At 43.8% G+C, this 17,786-nt stretch overlaps 1 protein-coding gene across 1 annotated transcript in view; it reads right to left on the reverse strand.

The window, feature by feature from the left end:
* Positions 1 to 383: 383 nt before the first annotated feature.
* Positions 384 to 17,786, reverse strand: part of LOC112257817 (WSC domain-containing protein 1-like) — a 31,337-nt gene continuing 13,934 nt past the window's right edge. The window contains exons 2-9 of the mRNA XM_024431688.1: positions 16,318 to 17,022; positions 15,958 to 16,072; positions 14,632 to 14,825; positions 12,827 to 12,948; positions 5,938 to 6,130; positions 5,573 to 5,737; positions 5,115 to 5,315; positions 384 to 2,803 (exon numbers count right to left, since the gene is read on the reverse strand). Of these exons, the coding sequence (XP_024287456.1) occupies positions 2,457 to 2,803; positions 5,115 to 5,315; positions 5,573 to 5,737; positions 5,938 to 6,130; positions 12,827 to 12,948; positions 14,632 to 14,825; positions 15,958 to 16,072; positions 16,318 to 16,732 (1,752 nt within the window). The 5' untranslated portion in view covers positions 16,733 to 17,022 and the 3' untranslated portion in view covers positions 384 to 2,456. The remainder of the gene's footprint in view (positions 2,804 to 5,114; positions 5,316 to 5,572; positions 5,738 to 5,937; positions 6,131 to 12,826; positions 12,949 to 14,631; positions 14,826 to 15,957; positions 16,073 to 16,317; positions 17,023 to 17,786) is intronic.

The following is a 17,786-nucleotide window of genomic DNA, read 5'->3' on the forward strand; positions in this document are numbered from 1 at the left end:
TGAAAATAATAATGGGAAAATGTTGCACAATCCAGGTGTGGAAAGCTCTTAGAGACTTATACAGAAAGACTCATAGCTGTAATCGCTGCCAAAGGTGCTTCTACAAAGTATTGACTCAGGGGTGTGAATACTTATGTAAATGAGATAGTTCTGTATTTCATTTTCAATAGATTTCACAAATGTTCTAAAAATCATGTTTTCACTTATTCATTATGGGGTATTGTGTGTATCAATTTTTATCAATTTTGAATTCAGGATGTAACACAACAAAATGTGGAATAAGTCAAGTGGTATGACTTTGTGAAGGCACTGTATAATTAATTTAAATGTCCAAAAATGGATATAGCAACTAAGGATTCCATCTTTAATTCAAAACCCTTGACTTTATAGTGGACAGTGCTCTTTGAACTTAGCTGTTAACATCCGCATTGCGATTGTTTAGGCGGTGTCGGAGGTAGAACTGCATTAGAGCTGTCAAATCCACAAGCAGCTCCTGGCATTATACCTAAATCGGACATTGCCAGTGGCTGCACGGAGTTGCTTTAATATAATTCCCATGTAGCCTTGTTTACAAGTTCGAACACTGGAATTCTTGATTATGCTGATAGAAATCATTATTTCATTGAATAATTGTACATTTGAGTGTCATTGGTTCTATATTGCCTACACTTTCTCGTTCTGAACTTGTAATGCGAGTGGGACACAAGTGGCTTCGTAACAATGATCAAGAGCAGCTGCTCACCGATTTGACAGCTCCAACGCAGTTACACGTCCGACCCTGCCAAAACATCAGCTATGCGGGTGTCGGCTATCGCAGGTATATGCTTGGTCTGATTGAATCTAGGCCTTGATTTTATAGTCCTAAAGTTGTCTCTTTTGGATTAAACCAATAAACGACACCGCTGAAAAAAAAGCTGCATTTGAAAACACATCGAGAGCAATGCATTGAGCTGACTATAGTTCAATGAGCTAGTTACACTATAGTTGTCACCCTTGTGCCAAGGTAAGATGTTGTAATGAGTTACAGACTCAGTCTTTGGACAGATGGGTTAATAGTATCGTTGAGGGTTTTGATAGGAAGTGTTTCAACATCTTGACTCAGTGGCTTAGAGCCCACATCACTATGCAAATGCATTGTAACACACCCCCAAAAACTCAACAAATTCTAATTTAAATGATAGGGTTCAATGAGTTGATTATTTTTCCATTGTCTTTGTGTGAAATTCTTTATATTCTGTCATCAGCCAAACACAATGGCAGACAGCCAGAGAGTTGCACCATATTTATTTTATAATTAGTCTGTGTTTGTTTTGTTCCACAACTATGCCGCTAATCTACATAAACAGATGCCAGTGCTGCCGTCTGTCTGTGCATGGATCCAGCTTTTAGATTCATTAATATGACCAATTGTTTGTTTGTCTATCTTCAAATACCTTTCTGGCCATTATCTTCCCAATGTGTTGACTTGTTGTTTGCAGTAACAGACTGAACATTAAGCATGCAATTAAAAATTATAATTTGGTAAAATATCTTGCACTCAAGTGTCCATATTCTATTCTCAAGCGGTACACTTTCCCCTATAAACACGGGAAAGCTACTAGACCAAATTAGACCAAAGCTATTAGACCAGCCACAATTTGTACAAGATATGGTACACAATGCTACGAATGGGCTGTTTACCCAGTACAATGTCACTTTACGTCTCTCAGAGAAATGGAAGCCACTTACAAACTGATACAACTACAAACAAACAAAAAAGCCTGCTTAAGACCAGATACCTCAGTTTCACTACCCACTGACTACCACAACAAGATATGAGTCAACCATGAGTCAATCATTCAATCAATAATGAAAAACCTGACAATAGAGCTAAACACAGGACATTTAATTAGCAAAAGTCCAATACAACAACCAGATTAGATTGCTGGATGGCATGTTTTCTGTTTATCAGTAAAACTGATATTAAACATGACAAAAATCTCAAACAAATTCAAACGACCTAAGGATTCCAATACAAGCTAAAGGCCTCACAGTCTACAATGCTTGATTGAATTGTTTGTGCAGACAGGCAATTGTTCCATACCTCATATGCCTGCAGTAAAAAGGGGAATGTGTCACCTTCAGCAGGAGCTGTAATGTTCAGCAATGTTTTCATCCCAGTGAAACTGACAGTTCACACTAAAGTCTAACTCGATGTTACAGCCATTCACAGTGGGTTGGCAATGTCAAGTGCATCATTGGTGTGTTCATACAGTCACTTTCCCTCTGAGCCACTCTTCTGGAAATGTTTTGTAGCTGACAGAATTCTTCAACACATCTAAAAACCTTCACCCAACCATGCTAATTAGTTGGCTGGACAACTCCCCTTGGAGTGGTGGCAGAGATTGCACCTTCCCACTTCATTTATTGTCATGTCCTTTCGGGCTGTAGTGTGGATGAGCTGGTGATCATCTGGGTTAGTATTTGTGTGGCAGGCCGTTGTAGTTCCTGTCCCTCAGGGCCTGGTCCACCGTGAGGATGTAGGAATCGATGGTGCTCCTCATCTCTGCGGTAAAGGGGTCGAAGGAAGGTCGCTGGGCCCCCCCAGAGCGTTTGAAGTGTCCGTCCTGGTTGCTTTTAGCACACATCAGCCTCTCCTCCATCATGGTGGTGTTGAGGAACAAGGTGAGGAGGCGGAGCTGGGGGAAGAGCGCCCTCTGCAGGTCCTCGTAGTGTACCACCAGCAGGCGACGGCCAAACTGCAGCCAGCTCAGAGCGTGGGACGCCCACCAGGGGGCATAGCTGTCAACAAACTCTGGCCATTCTGAAGTAAACAGAGGAGAGGGGGGAAATAGGTACACTTTATATACAAAAGTATGTGGACACCCCTTCAAATGAGTGGATTCAGCTATTTCAGCCACACCCGTTGTGTATAAAATTGAGCACACAGCAATGCAATCTCCATAGATAAACATTCATAGTAGAATGGCCTTACTAGAGAGCTCACCGTCATAGGATGCCACCTTTCCAACAAGTCAGTTCATCAAATTTCTGCTCTGCTAGAGCTGCCCGGTCACCTGTAAGTGCTGTTTTTGTGAAGTGGAATCTTCGAGGAGCAACAACGGCTCAGCCGCAAAATGTTAGGCCACACAAGCTCACAGAACTAGACCGCAGAGTGCTGAAGCGCGTAGAATGTAAAAATCGTCTGTCTTCAGTTACAACACTCACTACCGAGATCCAAACTGCCTCTGGAAGCAATGTCAGCACAAGAACTGTTCATCGGAAGCTTCGTGAAATGGGTTTCCACGGCCGAGCAGCCGCACACAAGGCTGAGATTACCATGAACAATGCCAACCGTCAGCTGGAGTGGTGTAAAACTCATTGGACTCTGGAGCAGTGGCAGGAGGACCGAGCATGCCACCATTCTCATCGACGGGGCTGTAGTGGAGCAGTTTGAGAGCTTAAAGTTCCTTGGAGTCCACATCACCAACAAACTAACATGGTCCAAGCACACCAAGACAGTTGTGAAGAGGGCACGACAAAACCTATTCCCCTTCAGGAGACTGAAAAGATTTGCATGGGTCCTCAGATCCTCAAAAGGTTCTACAGCTGCACCATTGAGAGCATCCTGACCGGTTGCATCACTGCCTGGTTATGGCAACTGCTCGGCCACCGACCGCAATGCACTACAGAGGGTAGTGGTATAGAAGTCTGCCATCCAGAACCTCTATTCCAGGCGGTGTCAGAAGAAGGCCCTATAAATGGTCAAAGACTCCAGCCACCCTAGTCATAGACTGTTCTCTCTGCTACCGCACGGCAAGCGGTACTGGAGCACCAAATCTAGGTCCAAGAGACTTCTAAACAGCTTCTACCCACAAGCCATAAGACTCCTGAACACATAATCAAATTGCTACCCAGACTATTTAAATTGCCCCCCCCCTCCTCTTTTAAGCTGCTACTCTCTGTTATTATCTATGCATAATCACTTTAATGACTCTAACTACATGTACATATTACCTCAATAACCTCGACTAACCAGTGCCTCCGCACATTGACTCTGTACCGGTACCCCTTGTATATACGTAGCCTAGCTATTGTTATTTTACTGATGCTCTTTAATTATTTGTTACTTTTATTTATTTTGGGAGGGGGGGTATTTTTTTTAAACTGCATTTCTGGTTAAGAGCTTGTAAGTAAGCATTTCACTTTAACATCTACACCTTTTGTAAAGCTTCACCATCTGGCAGTCCGACAGATGAATCGTAGTGCCAACTGTAAAGTTAGTGGTCTGAGGCTGTTATTCATGGCTCGGGCTAGGCACTTTAGTTCCAGTGAAGGGAAATCTTAACACTACAGCATACAATGACATTCTAGATGATTTGTGCTGCCAACTTTGTGGCAACAGTTTGGAAAAGTGCCTTTCCTGTTTCAGCATGGTAATGTCCCCATGCACAAAGCGAGGTCCATACAGAAATGGTTTGTTGAGATCGGTGTGGAAGACTCGGTGTGACTGGCCTGCACAGAGCCCTGACCTCAACCCCATCAAACCCCTTTGGAATGAATTGGAACGCTGACTGCAAGCCGGGCCTAATCACCCAACATCAGTGCTCGACCTCACTAATGCTCTTGTGGCTGAATGGAAACAAGTATCTGCAAAAATAGTGGAAAGCCTTCCCAGAAGAGTGGAGGTTGTTATTCCAGCAAAGGGGGCGAACCAACTCCATATTAATGCCCATGACTTTGGAATGAGAAGTTCGATGAGAAGGTGTCCACCCAGTTTTGGGGTAATGTAGTGTATCTTATCAAATCAAATTTATTTGTCACAGTTTCCTAGGAACGCGAAGCGAGGCGGCCATCTCTGTCGGCGCCGGAAGGGTTCCAATGTGCGATGTGTGGAGACTATGCTGACATCTCACGTCCAGAGTCTATGCAGTATAGCAGCTGATGTGAACATTTGTCACCAGTCATGAACGTCTGTTTGAAACAGACTTTTGTTCAAGGCAAACAGTTTACCAAAATCCCAAAATCTCATTGTGTTGTTTGGATATGCCTTAATCATTTTGCATTCCTTAGTTGCCACATAACCCCCAGTCCATTTCCCTAAACACTGAGCTGTGCTTGTTGTGTGGTGTTACCTTTGCTCCTCCACTGTGCGTCTGTGGCATAGCCCAGGTGTCCAGCACACTTCCGGTTGAACTCTGCCATGAGGGAACGGTAGGGGTTCCGGATCAGCAGGATGGCAGAGTCAAACATCTCTATTTCTCTCTGACCACTCTCATGTGTCTTAACACAGATGCTACGCCCACTCTTCCAGTAGTCCTTCTCCCCTTTGAAACCTGGTAGAAAAACCCAAATACCCAAGATGATCAAACATCTGAAAACTTATGCGTCACAGAGCATTCAAGCTGTTATTGCCATTTGTAAGTACTGTACAAGTGCATTCATTGGAAATTCTCTATGAGAGCTCCATGGTATAACAATTTTTAGCGCATACTTAAAAACATGCAATGATACATTTCAGTAGAGAAACATCAAGCATTCACAGTATGTGCTATTATCCATCACAACACCTGAGCTGTGTTCACAGCCTCACCTCTATTGTAAAGCGCGCTATCGAAGTAGAAGCTGCCAGTGTAGTAGCCCGTCACGAGCTCAATCAGGTGGCGTACCCAGGTGTTGCCAGCTCCGGGGAAGCTGGAGAGAGCCACCAGGGAGGTAGACCTCTCAGGCAGAAATGTCCTCTCTCTGCACCTAGAGTCTGAATGAGGCAGAACCAGCAGGGTTGAACATCGCCATAAAAACACACCATTGATCTATCTCTGAGATACTGTATTGTAGCATGCTATTGCTAAGAGTTTAATTACAGTTGCAGTGAAGTATAAAGTCCATATATTTTTTTTATGGTTGAAAACTTGGACTGTAGTATCAGTGAAACTAAAGGTTATTCAAGGCTCTCACCAAGTACAGGTGTCTGGTAGATCTGGTAGTAGTCTTGGTCAGACGGGGAAGTGGAGATGGAGGCATCAGTGTGTTCTGTGCCATTAGTCTCCAGACATGGCTGGTCCAGTGGCAGACGTTGACTCAGTCTAAACAGAAACGAGGCCCAGACGCAGTAACAATGTGGCTTCCTCAACACAGCCAGTGGGAGCTCCTGCAGTAGAAACCGAACCAGGATCAATAAAAAACATCAGAGGCATAACTTCAAGCAGTAATTTACAGTGCAAGGAATATGACTGGTCACTCATTCCTCCTCTGGTGGATTGGATGTGATTTTCCCTTGGGTGACATGATAGGTGGGTTATATAAGATGTCTGAACCACTCCTGCTCCATTTTCTTTGATTCCTTTTTTTCTAAAGTTCAGATGTTTTTTGCACAAGTTGTCTTAGTTTTTTCCTATTCAATATTGTATAGCCCCAGTATAGCCCCCATCACCTCCACACAATATGGAATTACAATTTCTATCGAGACTGACTCTGGAGAGAGGCAATTGTGTTATATGCTGGTACAGTTCTCTTAATTTATTGACACTGGGCACTGGAAGATACGCTAATGTAAAAACACACAAAGCACAAAAGTACACACCCGTACAGAGGGAATAGGCTAAATCAAATACACTACTATCATCACTTAGACACGGCTGTGATATTTCTTCTAGCCATTTGTGTGTAGAGCAGAGCAGAGCAGAGGACCACCTCACCCAACATCCTAGGCCCACTACAATTCACATATCGCCCCAACTGATCCACGGACAACACAATCACCATTGCACTGCACACTGCCCTATCCCACCTGGACAAGATAAATAGTTATGTAAGAATGCTGTTCTTCGGCTACAGCTCAGCCTTCAACACCATTAGTGCCCTCCAAGCATTATTACGCTCAGGGCCCTGGGTCTGAACCCCTTCCTGTGCAACTGGGTCCTGGACTTCCTGACGGGCCAACCCCAAGTCGTGAAGGTAGGCAACAACACCTCCGCCACGCGTGCTCAGCCCCCTCCTGTACTCCCTGTTCACCCATGACTGTGTGGCCACACATCTCCAACTCAATCATCAAGCTGCTGACGACACAACAGTGGTAGGCCTGATTACACACCTTGATGAGACAGCCTACAGGGAGGAGATGAGAGCCCTGGCAGAGTGGTGCTAGGATCATAACCTCTCCCTCAATGTCAACAAACGTAGGAGCTGATAGTGGATTACAGAAGACAACAGAGAGAGCAGGCCCCCATCCACATCGATGGAGACGCAATGGAGAGGATCAAAAGCTTCAAGTTCCTCGGCGTGCACATCACTGACAACCGGAAATGGTCCTTTCACACAGACAGCATGGTGAAGAATGTGCAACAGCTCCTCTTCAACCTCTGGAGGCTGAATAAATTTGGCTTGGCCCAGAAGACCCTCAAAAACTTCTACAGATGCACCATTGAGAGCATTCTGTCGGGCTTCATCACTGCCTGGTAAGGCAATTGCACTGTCTGCAACTGCAGGGCTCTCCAGAGGAAGGTACGGTCAGCCCAATGCATCACCAGTGGCACACTGCCAGTCCTCCAGGATATCTACAGCACCCGGTGTCACAGGAAAGCCAAGAACATCATCAAGGACCTCAGCCACCCGAGTCAAGACCTGTTCACCCCGCTACCATCTAGAAGGCGGAGACAGTACAGGTTCATCAAAGCTGGGACCGAGAAGCTGAGAAACAGCTTCTGTCTCCAGGCCATCAGACTGTTAATCAGTCACCACTAGCCGGCCTCCCCCAGTGCCCTGAACCTCAGTCACTGTTCTAGCCAGATGCACTGTCAACTGTGCAACCTTATATAGACAGGTGTGTGCCTTTCCAATTTATGTCCAATCAATTGAATTTACCACAGGTGGACTCAAATCAAGTTGTAAAAACATCTCAAGGATGATCAATGGAAACAGGATGCATATGAACTCAATTTCGAGTCTCAAAGCAAAGGGTCTGAATAATTATGTAACTAAGGTATTTCAGTTTATTTTTATTTTTATAAATTTGCTAAAATGTCTAAAAACCTGTTTTCGTTTCATCATTATGGGGTATTGTGTGTAGATTGATGAGGAAAACATGTAATTTAATCCATTTTAGAATAAGGCTGTAACGTAACAAAATGTGGAAAAAAGGAAGGGGCCCGAATACTTTTTGAATGCACTGTAAATATACTATATTCTGTTCATGGCTCATTCTACATAACTACTCCTGTACACAACTTTCTATTCATATACTGTTCACACTGTATATACACACCATTATAAGTACATGTACAGTACCAGTCAAAGGTTTGGACACACCTACTCATTGAAAGGTTTTTCTTTATTTTTACTATTTTATACATTGTAGAATAATAGTAAAGACATCAACTAGGAAATAACATGTAGTACATGAATCACGTATCATGTAGTAAATTTAAAAAAAGTGTTAAACAAATCAAAATATATTATATATTTGATTCTTCAAATAGCCACCCTTTGCCTTGATGACAGCTTTGCACAATATTGGCATTCTCTCAACCAGCTTCATGACCTGGAATGCATTTCAATTTGAAAAATGTCTCTGACAGAGAGGGCTGCCTCGCTTTTAGTCCTTAGGAAGTGTTGCAGTATTTTGTCGTTTTATGTATTATTTATTACATTGTTAACCCAGAAAATCTTAAGTGTTATTACAGACAGCCGGAAAAACTATAGGATATCAGAGCGGCGTCAACTTTCCAGCACTACAACCAGGAATACGATTTTCCCTTTCTTCGCACCACCCAGGGCATTTGAAATGATCCCAGAGGACGACCCAAAACAACGACACCGGAGGTGAGGGAGTCGGAGCGGTCTTCTAGTCAGACTTAGGAGGCGCGCACACCACCCACCGCTTCTGAGTATATAACTCGCTAATGTCCAGTCCCTAATCAGGTCAAGGATTGCTTTCCAGAGACATCAGGGATTGTAACGTACTCTGTTTCATGGAAATATGGGTCTCTCAGGATATGCTGTCGGAATCAGTACAGCCACATGGATTCTCAGTGCATCGTGCCGAAAGGAATAAACATCTCTCCAGGAAGAAGAAGGGCAGGGATGTATGTTTCATGATTAACGACTTATGGTGTAATTGAAACAACATACAGGAACTCAAGTCATTTCGTTCACTTGACCTAGAATTCCTCACAATAAAATGCCAAACGTATTATCTCCCAAGAGAATTCTCTATGGTTATTGTCACAGCCGTGTATGTCCCCCCTCAAGCAGATACCACGATGGCCCTCAAGGAACTTCAGTAGACGTTATGCAAACTGGAAACCATATATCCTGAGGCTGCATTTATTGTAGCTGGGGATTTTAACAAAGCAAATTTGAGGAAAAGGTTAACTAAATTCTATCAGCATATTGACTGTAGCACTCGTGCTGGAAAAACATTGGACCAATGTTACTCTAACTTTTGGGATGCATATTAGGCCCTCCCCCACCCTCCTTTCGGCAAATCTGACCACGACTCCATTTTGCTCCTCACCTTCCAATAGGCAGAAATTCAAACAGGACGCATCCATGCTAAGGACTATTCAATGCTGGTCTGACCAATTGGAATCCACACTTCAAGATTGTTTTGATCACGCAGACTGGGATATGTTCCGGGTAGTCTCTGAGAATAATATGGATGTGTACACCGATACGGTCACTGAGTTTATCAAGAAGTGTATAGGAGATGTTGTACCCACTGTGATTATTAAAACCTACCCTAACCAGAAACCGTGGATAGATGGCAGCATTCGCGCAAAACTGAAAGCATGAACCACGAACCATGGCAAGATGACTGGGCATATGGCAGAATACAAACAGAGTAGTCGTTCCCTCCGCAAGGCAATCAAACATGCAAAACGTCAATATCGAGACAAAGTGGAGTCGCAATTCAATGGCTCAGACACGAGATGTATGTGGCAGGGTTTACAGACAATTACGGACTACAAAAGAAAAACCAGCCACTTCGTGGCCCCCGACGTCTAGTTGCCAGAAAAGCTAAACACGTTCTTTGCCCACTTTGAGGATAAAACAGTGCCACCGACGCGGCCAGCTACCAAGGACTGTGGGCTCTCCTTCTCCGTGACCGACGTGAGTAAGACGTTTAAACGTGTTAACGCTCGCAAGGCTGTCGGCCCAGACGGCATCCCTTGACGTGTGCTCAGAGCATGTGCTAACCAGCTGGCTAGTGTGCTAACCAGCTGGCTGGTGTGTTTACAGACATATTCAATCTCTCCCTATCCCAGTCTGTTGTCCCCACATGCTTCAAGATGGCCACCACTGTTCCTGTACCCAAGAACGCAAAGTTAACTGAACTAAATTACTATCGTCCCGTAGCACTCACTTCTGTCATCATGAAGTGCTTTGAGAGACTAGTCAAGTATCATATCACCTCCACCTTACCTGTCACCCTAGAACCACTTCAATTTGCTTACTGCACCAATAGGTCCACAGATGATGCAATTGCCATCACACTGCTCTATCACATCTGGACAAGAGGAATGTAAGAATGCTGTTAATTGACTATAGCTCAGCATTCAACACCATAGTACCCATTAAGCTTGAGGCCCTGGGTCTCAACCCCGCCCTGTGCAATTGGGTCCTCGACTTCCTGATGGCCCACCCGCATGTGGTGAAGGTATGAAACAACATCTCTACTTTTCTGATCCTCATCACAGGGGCCCCACAAGGGTACGTTCTCGGCCCCCTCCTGTACTCCTTCTTCACCCATGACTGCGTGGCCATGCACGCCTCCAACTCAATCATCAAGTTTGCAGACAACACAACAGTAGTAGGCTTGATCACCAACAACGACGACACAGCTTACAGAAGTGGTGAGGGCTCTTGGAGTATGGTGTCAGGAAAATAACCTCTCTCTCAACGTCAACAAAACAAAAGGAGATTATCGTGGTAGCAACCACCTATCCACATCGACAGGACAACAGTGGAGAAGGTGGAAACAGCCATCACTAGCACAGAGAGGCTGCTGCCTATATACAGACTTGAAATCATTTGTCACTTTAATAAATGGAACACTAGACGCTATAATAATGCCAATTTAACAATGTGTACATACCTTGCATTACTCAACTCATTACTCATCTCATGTATATACTGTATTCTATACTATCTATTGCATCTTAGCCTATGCTGCTCTGACATTGCTCATCCATATTTTTATACATTCTTATTCCATTTCTTTACTTCGATGTGTGTGTATTAGGTTTTTGTTGTGGAATGGTTAGATATTACTTGTTATATATTGCTGCACTGTCGGAACTAGAAGCACAAGCATTTCGCTACACTCGCAATAACATATGTTAACCATGTATATGTTACCAATAAAATTTGTTTTGATTCGGAATTAACAGGTGTGCCTTGTTAAAAGTACATTTTTGGAATTTCTATCCTTCTCAATGCATTTGAACCAATCAATTGTGTTGTGACAAGGTAGGGGGGTATACAAAAAATAGCCCTATTTGGTAAAAAGACCAAGTCCTTATTATGGCAAGAACAGCTCAAATAAGCAAAGAGAAATGACAGTCCATCATTATTTTAAGACATGAAGGTCAGTCAATCCAGAACATTTCAAGAATTTTGAAAGTTTCTTCAAGTGCAGTTGCAAAAACCATCAACTGTTCAGAAGAGACTGCTTGAATCAGGCCTTAATGATCGATTTGCTGCAAAGAAACCACTACTAAAGGACACCAATAATAAGAAGAGACTTACTTGGGCCAACAAAAAAAAGCAAAAAAAAAGCAATGGACATTGACTGGTGGAAATCTGTCCTTTAGTCTGATGAGTCCAAATTTGAGATTTTTGGTTCTGACCGTCGTGTCTTTGTGAGACGCAGAGTAGGTGAACGGATGATCTCCGCATGTGTGGTTCCCACCTCGAAGCACGGAGGAGGTGTGATGTGAGGGGGTGCTTTGCTGGTGACCCTGTCAGTGATTTATTTTGAATTCTAGACATACTATACCAGCATGGCTACCACAGCGTTCTGCAGTGATACGCCTTCCCACCTCGTTTGCGCTTATTGGGGCTATCATTTTTTTCAACAGGACAATGACCCAACACATCTACAGGCTGACACGTGCTCAGCATATGTGGGAACTCCTTCAAGACTGTTGGAAAAACATTCCAGGTGATGCTGGTTGAGAGAATGCCAAGAGTGTGCAAAGCTGTCATCAAGGCAAAGGGTGGCTGCTTTGAATAATCTAAAATCTATTAAACACTTTTTTGGTTATTACTTGATTCCATATGTGTTATTTCATAGTTAGGATGTCTTCACTACTATTCTACAATGTAGAAAATAGTAAAAAATTAAGAAAAACCCTTGAAAGAGTAGGTATGTTCAAACTTTTGACTGGTACTGTATACTATATATTTAAATTCCTGTCTCTGTCATTGCTTGTACTGATATATATATATTTTTAAACTGCACTGTTGGAGTTAGAAGCACACACATTTTGCTGCACCTCAGATAACATCTGCTAATCTGTGTACGTGACCAATAAACTTTGATTTGATTTGATTTGACCCAACTGATGCACCCATTCAGCGTGAAGGACTGATTCCAGAGCCCATCTATTTCTCCTTAGAGGGACATTAAACCTTAAACAGTCAAATGGTGTTCCAGGCGCTCAATCACACAGAGCCACGCCATTCCCATCTCCCATCTCCAGGGAGCAGAGACAGAGACAGGCCATGATCGATGATACCTCACTCCTAGGTCTGTGTGAGGAAGACTGGGGTCTGGGCTGGTAGTGAAGATGAAATAAATGGTTCAGTGGTTTTCAAGAGTTTCTTTTTGGGAACAGAATCAAACCTTATCTGTGCAGGTCTCGATGCAGGTCTGTGAAGTGGAGTTTGGTTGAAAGGAGTAGACAGGGAAGGTGTTGGTGGTGTTCTTTGGAACCTTGAAGCAGCCACCGTAGCGGACGTTTCTGACTATGAGTAGAACAGAGGTAAGCAGACATCAGACCACATCTTATAAACATAGCTACATTCCTTGAATGCATTTCTCTGTTTCTCTGTACTGGTAATGGCAAATGATCTACAAGCATAGTCTTACACTGCCAAGCTTAAAGGAAACATTGGCCATAGAAATCTATCTATTATCAACTTAACAAATTGCTAAATCAAATTATCACATCAAATTGTATTTTGTCACATGCTTTGTAAACAACAGGTGTAGACTAACAGTGAAATGCTTACTTATTGGCCCTTCACAACAATGCAGTGACATGTTTAAAAAATAATAGAAAAAATAGAAACAATAACACAAGGAATAAATACACAATGGGTAATGATAACTTGGCTATATACACGGGGTACCAGTACCGAGTTGATGTGCAGGGGTACAAGGTAATTGAGGTACATATAGGTATATATAAAGTGACTAGGCAATAGGATTTCTCTCCCAGGCTGATACAGAGAGACTCATCCATGCTTTTATTACAAACAGGCCTGACTGCTGTAATGCTCTCCTGTCTGGGGTACCCAAGAAAGCCATTGGCCATTGCAAAACATACAGAATGCTGCAGCACACATTACACTGGTTTCAAGGTCTCTGCACTGGCTGCCTGTAAGTTTAGAATTAATTTGAAGATTCTTCTATTTAAATCAATCCACGATTGTGCACCCCAATACATGTCAGACATGCTTTTACGTTATGTACCCAGTAGGTCCCTTAAGTGCTCTGGCACTGGCCTTTAAACTATCCCAAAGCCTAGGACCAAGAGGCTTGGAGAGGCAGCATTTAGTTACTATGTCCCCAGCCTCTGGAATAGCCTGCCAGAGAACCTGATGGGGGCCGAAACTGTGGACATTTTGAAATCTTAAAACACACCTTTTTAGCTTTGTTTTCCTTAGGGTGCTTTTTAGTCATTCAGTTTTTATTGTTATTCTTTAGTTTTTTATACTCTTATGTTTGTGTAGTAAATATTTTCGTAGTTTTAATTGTTTTTTTCCCGTGAAGCACATTGTGTTGCATTCCATGTATGAAATGTGCTGTAGAAATAAAGCTTGATGTGATTTGATTAGGCAACAGGATAGATAATAATCAGTAATGGCAGCGTATGTGATGAGTCAAAAGACAATAACAAAAAGGGTCAATGCAGATAGTCTGGGTAGCTATTGGTTAATTACTCTCTGAAGCACCTTGCGATCAGATGCCAAGCAGTTGCCATACCAAGAGGTGATGAAACTAGTCAAGATGCTCTCAATGGTGCAGCTGAAGAAACTTTTGATTATCTGAGGGCCCATTCCAAATCATGAAGTAGATGTCCTCCCCCAAATTGAGGTTAGTGTTAGCTGTTCTGATGATCATAGGAAACGATTGCGGAAACATTACGTACAAAAAAAGTTAAGATCAGCGCAAAAGAAAATACACAAAATAGCATAATTGGTCAGGAGCCCGTAAAATGGCCGCTATTCCTTCCAGTGCCATGCTTGCATAGTGCATAGTCCTCTGGCTATGGCTGATATAATGTACAGTAAGCATTAGTAAAGCACTGGTCTCTCTTGACACTGTTGGTCAACGCTCACGAGATGTGGTTCTGGGTTCAGACATTAATAAAGTTTTACAGCCGTTCAATCAGCCAGTGCTCTATCCAGATTGAATGTACTTACATTTCCTCTGTCCTGGGAGCTGTTCCTCCACCTTGTAGATGGAGAGGCGCCCCACACCCCCACAGGGGACTCCTCTCTCGCCCCTCTCCCCCCTGCAGACTAGGCTACAGTCCTCCTCCTGGGACCGCGAGCTGCTGATGTGGTTACCACAGTGACATTCTGCTCCGTACTCCAGACCTGCAAATCGGTACCCACTGCAGAGAGGAGACAAGCACATATGTCACACACACACACACACGCACGCACGCACGCACACACACACACACACACACACACACACACACACACACACACACACACACACACACACACACACACACACACACACACACACACACACACACAAACCCTCTCACCTCAGTGCCTTAGCCCAGGGCTGTCTTTAACCATCATCAGCCTTGGGATAATTTGCCCCAAAGGACACCAGATTGCATAACCCCAGGCCTCCATGTGAATAAATACTAAACATTTTTAATTGAATCAATCAGGGCAGGCAGTGGAGAAGCACAGCATCCATTGCTCTGTGGTGCTGGCTGGTAACAGTTTTCACCATTGACTAGATCACAGTAATTGCTCTGGGTGGATGATGGAGGTCCTTTCTAATCCCAAGGGCGACATGAGTCATCCTACCTCAAGTATCTTTACCCTCTCTCCTTGGAAAGAGAGGACCTATTCAAAATGACCTTTTTGCATTTGCTTTGAGCTCCACCCAAAATTTCCCAGACTTATATTTGTGCTTTATTTCAACGATGACAGCTAAAAGCATGACTCTACTCTCCATGTGGGTGGAGGAAAGGCTGAGCAGGCATAGGATTCTGGTAGAATATCCTCCCAGCAGTCCACATTGATTGATTCTGTTTGCTTTGGCTATTTGTTTTTGTGGCAATCATTTCCTGTGTCTAAACGTACTGTGGGATATTCCACTGCTAACTGTTTTGGCATAAAATGATTTATACAGTTTTGTCATTAATTTGAATGTATACTAACACCCCTCAAATACCCATTATATCTTATTCTGCATCTCTAACGCAGATCTGGCCTTCCACTACACACACACACACACACACACACACACACACACACACACACACACACACACACACACACACACACACACACACACACACACACACACACACACACACACACACACACACACACACACACACACACACACACACACACACACACACACACACACACACACACACACACACACACCACCACCATTCTTCCCCATTGGAACACAGGATCTATTCATCCCAGTGACTGAGACAGAATAATTAACCAAATAGCCGCAGCTCTCCATGGTTCCAGACTCATTACCTTTCTGAGCAGGTGTCTTGACACAAAGAGCTGGTCATTTTGCGCAGGTCATACAACACGGTTCCCCCCAGGGCTTGATCATTGGCATCATGCATGAAGCAACCCATGTAGGTTCCTTGCCATGTCAAAACAAAGCAGTTAATGAAAAGCCATATTATATCCATTCAAACAACAATATTAATAATTTAGTACAACACACTATTGAGAAGTGATGGTAATACAGGTTTGCAGCAGATTTTAGGCTCTCAGTCCTGTCACTGAGTCTGGAACAAATACTATTTAAACCAGGTATGCAGTCAGCGGTTAAACTACACCTATGTTGGCAATAAAGTAAACAATGTTGCAGTGGGTAGGTGGTACCTTTGTGCCTGGTATTGCTTTGTAGGGGACCCCTCTGCTCCTGTGTGTCTGGCATCAGACCGTGGAACCAGCGGCGGTGCAGATGTTGGACCCTCAGGTGCCGGGATGTGGGCCAGTGCCGCCCCATCTTGATGCCCATTCCACCACCCAACATGCCCTGGGGGGCTGCCCATCTGGAGCGCGCCCTCATGTCCAGGCCGGGGGCAGCCCTCACGGCTGTGGGAGGTGCTGGCAGTGCCATGAGAGAAGAGAGGCTGGCGCTGCCTGGTGGCTGGGTGGTCCTCAGGGTCAGGCTGGAGCGCTGCAGCAGCAGAATGCTCCCTGCCATCAGGTAGGCGATACCCAAGAAGAGGAGGAGCATGTGAGCTCGCCGCAGGAAGCAACGCAGCTTGTAGAGGGGCGTGGCCATTCCCATTGTCCAGCTGGTGGCTATTTGATCCTTAGTGAGCCACCATTCCAGAGAGAGGGGTGAGGGATCTACAGCTTCATTATAACCCCATCAGTCCAGTGACAGTAGGTAGGCTACCTGGCTGCAGCTTCAGATGGTTAATGAGGCTCCACGCTTAATAGCCATGCCTCTGGATAGGAGACCAAAAAGACCACTGTGTAATCAGATCCCTCAGATGAGTCACAGCAGCGCCTGACTTTACAGTAATCTCCAAGGCAACAGAACAGCCAGCAAACTCTGGAAGCCAATAGTTTCACCTAGGGCAACAAAATAGAAGCAAATAAGATTTTAATTGGCAGAATATGATTATCTTTGTATACAACCCCTATAGAATATACAAGGGGAACGTATATACAATAGCTTTGTGGATTAGATCTACAGTTCATGTTGGCATTTGTATTTCTGTTCTATAGCAGTGAGCATAAAGTAATTTCCCTTGCTATTTGTTGTTTGTCTTTCCTGTGAACCTGGTGTGCCATTATATCTGGTGTCAGAGGGTGTGTGGGAAGAGGTTATCTTCCTGTTAGCTACAGAACAGTTTCTTAGCTTTACGCTTGTCTTGGCTTAGAAAATATCCATCATTCTGCCTCAATTACACTGGCAGCATGACAGCATCACAGCACCATCTGTATTATGTTCTTGTTTCCCTGACTTTCCTCAGTGTGTTGGTACATTTGTAAAGCTCCACAGACATGGGTTTGTGAACCATCTTTTGACGATTTGTACCATATCAAACCAATTATGTTTAAGCGGCAACTCGGATTGAGAGTTATGGAAATTAGTGATTTCCAAAAGCATTTTCAATTGGATTTGTGACCCACATCAAAAGCATTAAAGGGATAGTTCACCCAAATTACAAAATTACATATTGGTTTCCTTACCCTGTAAGCAGTCTATGGACAAGGTATGACAGCAATCCATGCTTTGGTTTTGTTTCTCTGGCACTGTTTTGTTTCTCTGGCACAAATCCAATGCAAGTCATGGTACCTACAGTATCTTAGCATTTTTTGTCCAAATCATC

The sequence above is a fragment of the Oncorhynchus tshawytscha genome, linkage group LG09 (genome assembly GCF_018296145.1).
Source record: "Oncorhynchus tshawytscha isolate Ot180627B linkage group LG09, Otsh_v2.0, whole genome shotgun sequence".
Lineage (NCBI taxonomy): Eukaryota > Metazoa > Chordata > Actinopteri > Salmoniformes > Salmonidae > Oncorhynchus > Oncorhynchus tshawytscha.